The sequence below is a fragment of the Lepisma saccharinum genome, chromosome 5 (genome assembly GCF_977018435.1).
Source record: "Lepisma saccharinum chromosome 5, izLepSacc3.1, whole genome shotgun sequence".
NCBI classification, from domain to species: domain Eukaryota; kingdom Metazoa; phylum Arthropoda; class Insecta; order Zygentoma; family Lepismatidae; genus Lepisma; species Lepisma saccharinum.
Window position 1 is genome coordinate 51,513,203 of NC_139233.1, and position 12,727 is coordinate 51,525,929.

Here is a 12,727-nt window from a genome sequence, read left to right on the forward strand (position 1 = left end):
TGTGGAAGGGTGGTTTAAGAATCACATTTAGAAGAGCTGCCAATGATAATAATGCTTTGATGAGGTACAGTACATTAAACTCTACAGGGGAAGCTCTGCCCAATACCCTACCTGATGAAGGCAAATGCATTATTCAGACTATGGAGCTAAGAATCCCAGTTGTTGAATATGAGGCCAGTTATGCTCTTAAATACAAAGCAGATATAATAAAAAATCCACAAGTACCTTTACAATTTTATACATATCAATGTGTACAGAAGCCCGCATCTGGTACCTATTATGAGTTTGATGCTACAAATTCATTCTCCAGCATACAATATGACATGCCTGATTTTGTGGTGGTATTGTTTCAGACTGGAAGACACAATAATCAGGAAAAAAATTCAAGTAAATTTGATAACTGCAACATCAAGAACATATATCTTAAAAATGGCAGAAATGAGGTATTTCCTAGAGAAAATTATAATTTAGACATTTCCAAGGATGATTTCCTTAAATTATATAAAGCATTTACAGCATACAAAAGGGTCACTACTGGCAATACTGACATGTATTACACACCAGATGAATTCAAAGCACAGAGACCCATGTTTGTAATCAACACTTCAAAAAGAAAACAAGTTGTGGTGAATGACAGGACAAACATTAAAATTATCTGTGAATTCCATGAGGCATTACCTGATGACACCATATGTAGTGTTATTCTCATAGGTGAAAAATCATATGTTTATGATGTAAGAAATGAGAGGGTCACAGAGCAATTCTAGAAGAATTACATTATCTTAATATTAGATAAACAAATTGAACCTGGTATCCAATTGAACTTAAACCGGAAGTAAATATGTGTGGGTGTGGGTGGGTGTGTGTGTATATGTGTGTGTGTGTGTGTTAATACGTTTGGCTTAGTTTTAGGTGTGGGCAAAAAAAATATCAAGAGGGGCATATTTTTGACAGGATTATGGACAACAATCTGACAGAAGTGCCTTTTGTAAGTGTGGACAAATCAATCTGAGGGGGCTCATCATTTCACAGGAACTTTCCGAGGGCATTTTTACAAAAATCTTGGATTAGACAGGGTTCCACACTTGAGCAAAAAGCTCATATGGGCATGTTGAGCAAGTTTTAAGTGTAGGCAAATCTGCATGAGGGGGGCTCATCATTTCTCGCACTGGTTATACAGTCAAATACACTACTTCAAGACGCCCCTGCTGCTGTTATGCATCTTGGATAATCACGGCAATCAGGACGACCTATCCCCTTTTGGTCGTCTCCGTCCCTGTTCCTATCGTCTACCGACAATTGGGACCAGCAAGGCAGCAACGACAATCCTACCCGACGTGACATCCCAGGATCGGAACATCGTCAGAAACCATCCAAAGAAATGTCATCTTACAGAGCAACCCCCCCCCCGACTTTAACCCCCTTAAGAATAAATATGAGCATCTTTCATGTACATCATCCCTTTTTGCTCTGTAAGCCCAGGCAGTGTACTTCACGACATATTGGAACTTTCCGGGTACAGTCAAGGACCCAAATGTGTTGAGACCCCGCCCCTGTGGATCAGCAACCTGCCAGGCCACCTGTGAACAGTTTCATCCTACCAGTGGCCATGTTTAATGTTCCCCTTCCTGGGGTGACCGAGGCGTCGCAACCCCCGGACACCTTGCATACTGTATGCAACGGCACGGTACACCTTCCGTTTTCGTATGCAACCAGCGTACGAAATGTTTCGCCATACGATGTGTGCCGGAAATATGGAATGGCGTCTGCTGTGAACTTTCAGGGGCCTATCATAAATACCCCCCCGTGTTCGCCATTGGACAACCCATGTTTTGGGGCTTGCAAACACTACTTGGAGTGGCTCTCCATGGACTACCCTGTGTTCGCTGAACTGTACTCCTGAACTCTCCACACCGGGATTCGAACCCGGTCCTCCAGTGCAATTGTGATCGGTCAAGAACCGTGCATTTCCCGGAACAGTGCTTCGTACTCCAGGACTCTGGGGTTTGAGTGTATCTGGATTGCCCTGCCTTCTGACTTCGCAGGTCATAGTGTGCACACATAGTGTGATACAAACGTCAATAGCAAGTGAAAATTTATTCTTCAATTATATTCTTCTCTTCGTGTGGTTGCGGGTAGCCAATACTGCGTGTCTTGTTTATTTTATTGGCTTCAGTGCATCCCTTTCAAAGCCGCGCAGTCCAAGCGGAGATTGGTGTTTACCACTGTCTTTTCTCTCGCCTCTTGAACTGTCAACCTGACGAGGCGGAAGACTGCGAGCATACGGCCTAAAGGTTTCTCACGGCTTACGTTCGGCGCTTAGTTAGCAGTTGTTCAGATGCCATTACCTATCTCTCCGAGTTGTTATGCGAAACGCAGAAGCCATTCGCATGTCTCGGGTTACGGTCCAGTGTGTTGAACTTTCCGCTGACTCCGCGGACCTGCGAAGAACACTCTCTATCGAATGTTGATCTACCGTCAGCATTTCTCATTACGAAAGACTCTATAGCGTGTGGCTAATGAAAACAAAAGACTTTATTTCAGCAGTCAAGCTTTGAGCTTAATTTTGTTCCATTTAATTTTCGGTGAAGGGTCTCCGACATTTTTTTTAATTATTTTATTTTATGTAACCTTTTTTCATGTAATAAAATACCTTTTACATTTTGGTGAATGTCAGAAGGTTCAATTTAAACTTTTAATGATTACAATTTCAATTTTGGAAATTGTCTCGCAAGAGGGGTGTCGTAGCATATCTCTTCGATTAAGAAATATTGACCATGGCAGACCTTGTCAGCTCCTGCTCAGAAATGTGTAGGGTAAGCCTTTCACAGGAAATTGTAAGAACACTGGCCTTTGGCTACAGATGACGAGAGGCCAAGCGAGGGTTTAAATAGGTGCGCATGAGAGCGACACGAGGTCTTTTAATCTGGAATCATCGGAGAAGAAGGAGCTACTGGTCTATATTCTAAACCGAACAGGGTAAGCTATTCTACACCCTATTCTGCCATTCGCATTGCTCACTTCAGTCTAAACCGAATACTAATCGGGAGGGGCAAGTTACATCCCGCGTTCATGTTGGAACGCTACGGAATTGCTTTATTTTCAAATCATTTCTAAGAGCACCAGTTACAACCGAGGTGCAGATGAAACAGCACTGCTTTGAATAACCAGTGCGTATACATTAGTTTCCTCTCTGCTTTTTCCGTGTAATTTTTGCCTATCATAATTAAATGCTTCGCTCTCAGCCAGTGATGTGCCGTAGACTATAAGTTTACGTCTACATGTGTTGTCTACACGTAATCTACACGTATATTACATAGGGTTGTAGTTTACATAGACTACGTAGACAATCTAAAGTGCACTAAAATTAATTTTCAAGGCTTTCATGAAAGGAAATTGACATTTTCAACTGTATTGGTTGCTAACGAAATGAATAGAACCCTATTTACAACAAAATTTCTCTTCTCTTCTATTACCAACTATGGAAGGTGATAAATAGTATGCAAAAAACAACAACAGATGGCAGTCGTGAGGCAAGAGTGGTTGATTGATTGATTTAGTTTATTTTACTTCGCGTTTTGTGCCGCTTGGCTAATTTGCGAAGATGGGGATGAGTGATGAAATGATGAAATTGATGAATGGACATTCACAAACAACCAAGCCCGACCGGGATTCGAACCCGGGACCCTTGGCGTCGCAGCGCGATGTGCTAACCACTCGGCCACAGGGTCGGGCGTGGCAAGAGTGGTATTTTCCCCGTATAACACTAGAATATTTCCTATATTAGGTTTCTTCCTAGGTGAGAAATTGTTCGAATTTGGAAGAAATAGTATGAAAAGTTCTCCTTACACATCAGCAACTGATACGCAGTATATATTTTTTTAATTCCACGGCGCCCTTTGCTAAGTTATCAACTTTCGCCATGTTGTTTACATATATTACGTAATCTACGTGTATAAAATAGTCTACGTGTAGAATGTAGATTATCGTTGTTTACGCGTAGACGCACATCACTGCTCTCAGCGCAGCTTCACCTTCGTTATAGTTCCTGGAATTCACAACAAATTCGCAATATTTAAAAATATCGAGTATTTTAAACTTCTCTTCCATACCAGCAATAATAACATGCTGCTATTACGTACTACTACTGAATGTAAACAAAGATTTATTCTACATAGAGCGGCCATGTTGGAAACGACACTAGCGCTCAGGTGGTAATTTTAATAACGAATAAAGCACTTAAATTGTGAAAATTGCAAGTGACGTAATCAAGTGCTGTGCAAATTTTATGGCTTTTCTGAGTTCCTATATATTTTCTGTTGTTGACGATCATCTTATTAAAATTCTTAGTTTCACAGCACTGATTATTTATCTAGCATGTTCCGACATAATTTCTCAGGTTAAGATGAAATTAAACTTGCAATTTATTAATGTAATATCAGCAGAAGCGTGCGCTAAGGAAAGGCGGGGCAAGCGCCGCTTGCGTTGTTTTTTAAAACACTTTTGATATCTTAAGTCCGTGTTTTTCAATGCCTTTATACACCTTAGAATGGAATTTACCTACTATAAAATATTTACATTACAGAATTTTTATTTCCCCTATTTCCTGTTCTATTGGCTTGAAACATAAACCGGCTACACCCTTGACGACGCTGGGCGATGCGGGACGACTGACCGCGTTAGAAGAAGAGGACTGCTCGCCTTTCTCCTCGCTTTTGGAGTGACTTATGCAGTTCTTGCATGGTCACTGTCGATCCCCGTTCACGAAGAAAAAAGACCGAGGGCAAGCAACCCCAAGAACGCATCTATCTTTGGCAAGGGTGTTGGAAAGAATTCGTCCACACTGGCCACAAGATTGCTAACTTCCAGAATTTTCTGTGCGTCCGTAGCACCACCTCACGCGGTACGATTTTCATGTTTGAAACTATATAGTAATTAACAAATTACATTATGAAGTTAGCCAGTGATCACCAGTCGTATGCTATTTATAAGAAATGAAATCAGCCGGTACTTGAACATATCCATCATGTAGTCAGTTACTCGGAAATTTGGAGGGTATGTAACACTGCAGGTAGGGTGAAAGGGAAGAAGCGTGGGTGCTGCAGATGCGTGATGTTTTTTACTGTGATATTGTGCTGTGTTTTTCTGTTCTTTGTGTAGTGTTTTTGTACCTGATGTAAAAGTATGATTCTACATTGAAAATTTCCGCCATGGTTGACATACCAGACGAGCCATCGATTTGCAGTGTTGCAGGTAAGGACTTGATTATTAGGGGCCTTCTTTCAAAACCATTCAGTTCGAGAACATAACGTGAAAGGATGAAGCTTGTGAACCATGAGCGACCGTGTCCTGAATTATTCATAACCAAACCAACTAAGAAAGATGGGAAAGTTTTCATTAGGCAGTTTAAAACATCTCGGTACAACAATATTATGTGGTTATGTGGCAGCAGTGATCTTAATAAATTATTTTGTTAGCCATGCGTTTTATTCAATACAAATTTAGGACCATGGAACTCAGTGGCGTGCCCAAAGGGGGGTTGATGTGGGTTATAACCCCCCTTTGGCCAAGTATTCCTAAAAAAGAACGTCAAAGGTAGGAAAATATGACAAAATGAGGGGACTACCAAGAAAAAGTATACATAATCCCTCCCTTTCGAAAATCCTGAGCACGCCACTGATGGAACTATACAGGCTACGTTGAGTGACTTGAGCAATTTTTATAATGCAGTGCAAAGACATGAACGTTCGCAGAATCACATCTGCGCTTGCATCCAACTGAAGACAAGTCATGATTCATAATTCTAGCCAAGTAAGAAACCGAAACCCGTCCGTTTATTTAATATCGAAACTTTATGCTAATAGGATGTTTCTTATTTTCAGGGTTAAAGAAGAACGTAATTTAATTTACAGTTGCCCTCAAATATCAGGTAAATCATTATTTTCTTCATGGTTGGAATTTAAAAGTTATATCGAAAGACTGTTTTCCTTCTTTAAAAATCGTGCAGCGAAGATTTTATTTTACGGTATGTATGCACTTCACACACTCAAGCCCGATACGTCACCATTATGTACATTATTGCAAGTACGGATGTGTGTAGTCCTACATCATATTTGAAATTTTTATAATTAACCGAAACGAAAAATTCACCCATCGCTTGCCTATCACGAAAGGTCACGGCACGCCCCTGAATAGCAGCATGTTCAGCATCAAATTCCCCATGTATTTAAATGGGAGATCAATTGCCCATCAAAAGCGTGTGGTAGAATAATTTGCTTTGACCACGCCCATACCGACCTTTTAAAGGGGTGTGCGGGATCCCGAAAATTCGGTACCGGGAATCTGGAAAAAAATGTCCAGTTCCAATCCCGACTTTTTGGGATCCCGAACAGTCCGGAAATTCAAAATGACCATTTTTAAAAGTAGTTAATTCTCGATGTTTCCTGCACTCGGAAATGGGGCCGTTCATTGCCAAACTTTTCCGGTGGCGGCGCCACCCCTGTTGTGTCCCTAAAGAATTTCGTTCGTCATTTGGTTGCCCTAAACTTTACATTGGAGCGCGATCGTAATGAAGGTAAGCATTCTCGTGTCAATCGATAATAAAAATGGGTTTAGCAAAGCTAAACATTCTCCTAAACCTAAGGATTAATACATTACAGCGCAACGGCAGGGTTGCGCAAACGGGCTAAATAGTTTTGTAGTTTGTTTATGCACAGAGAGCACTAAACTTGTCATTTAGGTCGTCCCTAGCTGCCATTGGTTGATAATACAAAAAATTAAATTTTTACACTACGCTTTACGTATGTTGTTTTTTCTGGTTGCGAGTATGTGTAATTCAAAGGCAGGAGTAGGAATCGGAGAAACTCCCAAAATTGTAAAGAAAGAATGTATTAAGTGCGTAAGCGCATGCTATTTATTAATATACAATACGACACAATGCCCTATCCGATAACATAATATTAACGTATGTTTTCATTGTATTAAGCAGACATTTTCCCCTCGCATTTTCGCCCTTTGTATTTTTGGCAATAACAATTTTAAAATTATAATTCCTGTAAATAAGAAGCCCTAGTGGGTGCGAGACATGAAGCAGAAGATAAAATATTAGTAACAGTTCCGTATATCGGAAACTCATTTCTTCTTTTTTTACAGAAGAAACTACTTACGGAAATGAGTTTCTGCAAGCTTTCCAACGTTTGTCGAATATATTTGACCGGGAAATCATGTATTTTTCCAGAGAAATATCTCACCGACGCACAATTGCCATTGCTTTCGCTACGTGAACTGCATGCTGCGTACGTTTGATGACGTAAGCCCCTGTCAGTGTTTCCAACCCCTTTTTTTCACTATACTTGCCTAACCGAACCAAACCTAACACAACCTTATCGGAAATGGTTCGTGGGGCTATCTCTGGTGCGTGCAACCTTTTGTACAGAAGAAAGTTTCTACATGAGAATACAATTGGCGTGATACCGGCCACAGGGTACCGGTGGGGTGACAAGCAATCCATTGCAGCTATCGAGTGGCTTGTGTACGAGGAAAGAAAAAAAAAGTATTTATCGAACATGCCGGGAAAGGAAGAGAAAGAAAAATCTTAGGAATTAAAGTGGATGGATATTATGAAGATGCTGAAGGAAAAGGTCATGTGTTACAATTTCACGGATGTTACTACCATTATTGTGAGAGATGTTACGGTAACAAAAACGGTGGAGAGCAGTTAGGTGGGGGTGACACAATGAATGCCCGAAGAGAGAGGACACCGAGAGTTACCAGTCGTCTGGAGAAAAGTGGTTACAAGGTCGAAGTGATGTGGGAATGCGAGTGGAAAAAAATTAAAAAAGATCACCCTGAAATTGAAGATTTTGTGAAGCATCATCCGATGACCATCCAGAAGCCTTTGGCCCCAGAGCAAGTCTTACTGGCGGTCGAACTAACGCTGCAAAATTATACTACAAAGCTGGTGGCTCTGAAAAGATAAAATATATTGATATCTGCTCTCTCTACCCTTACATTTGCAAGTATGGGAAGTTCCCAGTAGGCCATCCAACAATATTTCTCGACAAAAACTGCCCCAATATTGACCAAATCGAGGGGCTTGTATTATGTACTGTTTTACCCCCAAAAGATCTCTACCACCCGGTGCTACCTATGAAAATGAAAGGTAAATTATTTTTCGCGTTATGTAGCACCTGTGTGGAAGAAGATAACCAGGAGGACTGCTCACATACCCTAGAAGAAAGGTGTTTCACAGGTACATGGGTTGCAGACGAAGTAAGAAAGGCAGTGCAGAAAGGGTACCAAATTGTAAAGATGTACGAGGTCTGGCAATATAAAGTAACAAGTTTCGATTCTGAAACAGGTCAAGGGGGTTTGTTTGTGGACTACATAAATAAGTTTCTAAAAATGAAACAGGAAGCTAGTGGGTGGCCATCTAATTGTATAACCGAACAAGAAAAGACTGATTTCATCGCAGAATATCAGAAAAAGGAAGGAATTCTACTAGACTACAATAAAATTGAGGTGAACCCTGGAAAACGCTGTCTTGCCAAGCTGATGTTGAACAGTTTTTGGGGAAAATTTGGACAGAGGTGTAATTTACCCAAAACATCTATTGTATCACAACCATCTGAGCTGTATACAGCACTTACTAATCCCTCTATTAGTGTTAATGCACTTTTACCTATTGATGAAAATGCTTTGGTTATAAACTGGCAGCAGATAGAGGAGGCAGTCGCCGAACTAGCCACTGTGAATGTAGTTATTGCTGCATATACCACGGCGGGAGCACGACTTCACCTTTACCAGTATCTGGAGAATTTGGAGAAACGTGTGTTATACTACGACACAGACAGTGTTATATACATTTCCAGGGATGGAGAATATGAACCAGAGACCGGTAACTGTCTTGGTGACATGACCGATGAATTGGAAGTGTACGGTGAAGGGAGTTACATTACAGAGTTTGTCTCCACAGGCCCGAAATCATATGCATTTACTGTGAAAAACCCTACCACCCAAGTTCTAAGTAGTGTCTGCAAAGTGAAAGGTATCACCCTTAACTATGAAAACAGGAAGAAAATAAATATAGCATCCCTGAAGAATATGGTATTTCACAAGACCCAGCAAATTACTGTTCACAATAGGAGGAAGATATCTAGAAGTAAAGATTTCAGAGTATTTAACAGACCCGAAAGTAAAATCCAAAGGGTGGTTTATACAAAAAGAAGAATTGTTGAGGATATCAACACTGTGCCGTTTGGGTACGTTATCCCACAAAAGAAACAGCGAACAGTGTAAATCTAACAGAAGCATTCCGGACACCACCACGTGCAGAATCTCTGTAAATATCTAAATTCTGAAAAAATAATCGGGTATTAATTTTAAAATGGAGTACAAATGGGAACATCCATTTTCAATGATTCTAGCTGGACCATCTGGATGCGGAAAGTCAAACTTTGTTTCGAGGATTTTAACACATCTGAAGAGTTTAGTGAATTTGGATTTTATGAACATTACATGGTGTTACAGTGAATGGCAGCCATTATACAGTAGAGTTTCAAGTGATGTGCACTTTTCGAAAGGACTCGCCAACATGGATACATACACAGTAGAACAAGGACCTCATTTGATTATACTTGACGATCTGATGAGAGAGGCAGATAATAGAGTTGTTGACCTTTTCACAAAAGGATGCCATCACAGGAATATCAGTTTAATATTTCTCTCTCAAAATGTATTTCATCAGTGCAAAGGATCCCGCGATATATCTCTGAACTGCCACTATCTTGTTTGCTTTAAAAACCCTAGGGATAAAGGTCAGATTGGTTGTTTGTCTTCTCAAATATATCCTGAAAACAAAAAATTTTTCGTTGAAATTTACAAGGATGCTACAACCCCGCCTTATGGATACATATTCCTCGATCTCAAACAAACCACACCAGAAAAGTTTCGATTCAGAACCTGTGTGTTTCCCGATGATGAACATAATTATGTTTATGTACCTAAATAAGTATATTAAACACCCTGGAGAAATATCATTCTATCACAATGTCTCCTACGATCAAGAACGGGGCGTTACTCCGAACTTTATCCAAATGTAAATCTGGAATCAGACAGACCATCCTCAAGAATGCAGATGAATCCTTGGTTCACGACATCTGTGAATGTGCCCACAATACTTTAAAAGGAAATGTTCCGTTAAACAGCAGTCAGAAAAAGAAACTTTCTCGTTACAAGCAAGTGCTAAGAAAACTAGTTAAGCGTGGAACATCGTGGAAGAACAAAAAAAGTATATTATACAGGCAGGCGGATTTCTACCGTATCTCATCGGTCCCTTAATTGGTGGAATTTTTTCTAGTCTTTTCAAATAATGGAGTATGCAGATAAAATGATTTTGGTACCACAAGATACATTTCGAAAACTACATCACCAGCATCAAAACATTGTACCACTCTCCAATCTGGATAAAGAGATGGGTAAAATATTGGATGAAAAAAATTTATCTAATGAAGAAAAATGGAATAAGTACCATCAAGTTCTCGGTAGATATCTTGATTTTGTTCTGAAATTAAACACCCCTATCAAACTCCCCATAGTATCACAAATGGAACATCAAAATGGAAAAGTAAGTAAACAACCAGATCAAGAAGTGGAACATGGAAGTGATATCTCAGACCCTATCTATGAAGAAATAATATCGACAATACCAAAAAAGTTTCACTCCAAAGCAGAATTACTGTATCGTCGTCTGAAAACAAGCAGTGATATCCAATGGGATTCTCGAGGGGAAACAAAAATATATGAGAAGTTAATCCCTGGTAGTAACATCATAGACCTTATCAGTGATGTATTACGAAACAGAGAGAATAGTAACCCTAGGGGTAACAATATCTTCTCTCGACTCCTTGCAAATGTGAATATTCCTCAGGAAATTATTGGTAACTCTCGACGTTGGGAATTAATAGAGAAATTTAAAATGGAACCATTTAAAAAAAAGAATAGTGCATCCAATTGGCTAAACTATTAATATCTCTCACACACAGTCACCCTATTATTTGTGAGTAATGAATTCTACTTTAAGGAACACTTATTATAACGTCTCCAACCCTGCAGGGTATTCCACCTTAGACAAAATACGGAGGGCTACAAACAGAAAATATCCAAAAAAAAATTGAAGAATGGTTACAGGGACAGGAAACCTACACAATACATAAACCTATAAGAAGAAAATTCCCTCGGAATCGATACATCGTTAACAATATTGATGATTTGTGGCAGGCAGATCTTGTAGACTTGAGAGGTATTAGTACCCACAACAAAAATTATAAATATATGTTGACAATTATTGACACATTCTCCAAGTATGCATGGGCAGTTCCTCTACCAGACAAAACAGCCGCAAGTATAATAAAAGCATTCCGGAGTATTCTACAGAATCCAGATGGAAGAAAACCAATTACTATTCAAACAGACAAAGGAAAAGAGTTTCTGAATATTACAGTCCGACAATTTTTCAAGAACAGTAATATTCACCATTTTACAACAAAAAACCCTGATGTAAAAGCAAGTATTGTTGAAAGATTTAACAGAACATTGAAGGAAAAAATGTGGAAGTATTTCACATCAAAACAGTCATACTATTACATCGACGACTTACCGAAGATAATGAAAGCTTACAACAATACTAAACATTCAACAATCAAAATGTCACCCAGCGAAGTCAAACCAAATAATGTTCTCCAAGTTTGGGAAAATCTACGTAGCGGACGTTTAAAAATATCATCACCCAGTGTTAAAAAAAACTACTCGACACTTTCTTCAAAAAGGTGATTATGTGAGAATTGCTAGAGAAACATCAGCATTTGAAAAAGGGTACATAGGAAAATGGTCGGAGGAAATTTTCAGAGTTGTTTCCATAATATCACGGAATCCTGTTGTTTACAAAATTAAAGATTTGGACAAAAATTCTGTTGATGGTACATTCTACCGACAAGAACTTCAAAAAGTAAAACTACCAAAAACTTTTAAAATTGATAAAATATTGAAGACCAGAGGAAAAGGTACCAGACGAGAAGTTTTTGTTCAATGGAGAGGTTATCGGTCAATGTTTAACCGGTGGATACCCTACTCCAGTCTCAAAACAGTATCATAATGTCTTCTTCGTTCTATATAACATTACCAAGTAACAGTTCTATGAATATATTTCCTGATAATACATTATCGAATTTTGTGACGAATTTACCGAAGGATATAGAACTTCAAGGTCCGTGGGAAGTTGCTGTAGCAGAAATTCACTATCCTAATTTTATGTACAACGTAACAAAAAGGCAAAATATAATCTATTATAATCTAAATCCAGATGCTGATGAATGGAAAAAAGTAAAGATCCCAGCTGGATATTATAGAGACATGACACAAGTTGTAACAGCAATTCAGAACTCTGGTGTCCCATTTCACATCTCCCTTTTGGATGATCAGCATATTCTTTTGAGACAAAACACAGAAATTATAAAAGAGGGGCTTAGTACAATAATATTAACCGAAATTAGGTTTTCACCAAAACTAGCAACACAACTAGGGTTCGATCCTTTCAAAATTATCAAACTAAGTGGGGTTCAACGCATACACTCCTCTGCTCCCACAAACCTAGCATTACGTGTACCACAACAAATGTTCATCTACTGTGATATATTGGAACCTCAAATTGTAGGGGACAGTTTTGCGCCAC

The 12,727-nt window shown here is 39.3% G+C and overlaps 1 protein-coding gene across 1 annotated transcript; it reads left to right on the forward strand.

Moving 5' to 3' along the window:
- The first annotated feature begins 8,310 nt into the window (after positions 1 to 8,310).
- Positions 8,311 to 9,297, forward strand: LOC145988028 (uncharacterized). Its single transcript, XM_083122866.1, has one exon. It carries the CDS (start codon positions 8,311 to 8,313, stop codon positions 9,295 to 9,297), a length of 987 nt encoding a protein of 328 aa, XP_082978992.1.
- The last annotated feature ends 3,430 nt before the right edge of the window (positions 9,298 to 12,727 follow it).

What these genes read in the sequence shown, in the direction of transcription:
- LOC145988028 (XM_083122866.1), top strand. Translation starts at nt 8,311, where the DNA reads ATGTACGAGGTCTGGCAATATAAAGTAACAAGTTTCGATTCTGAAACA.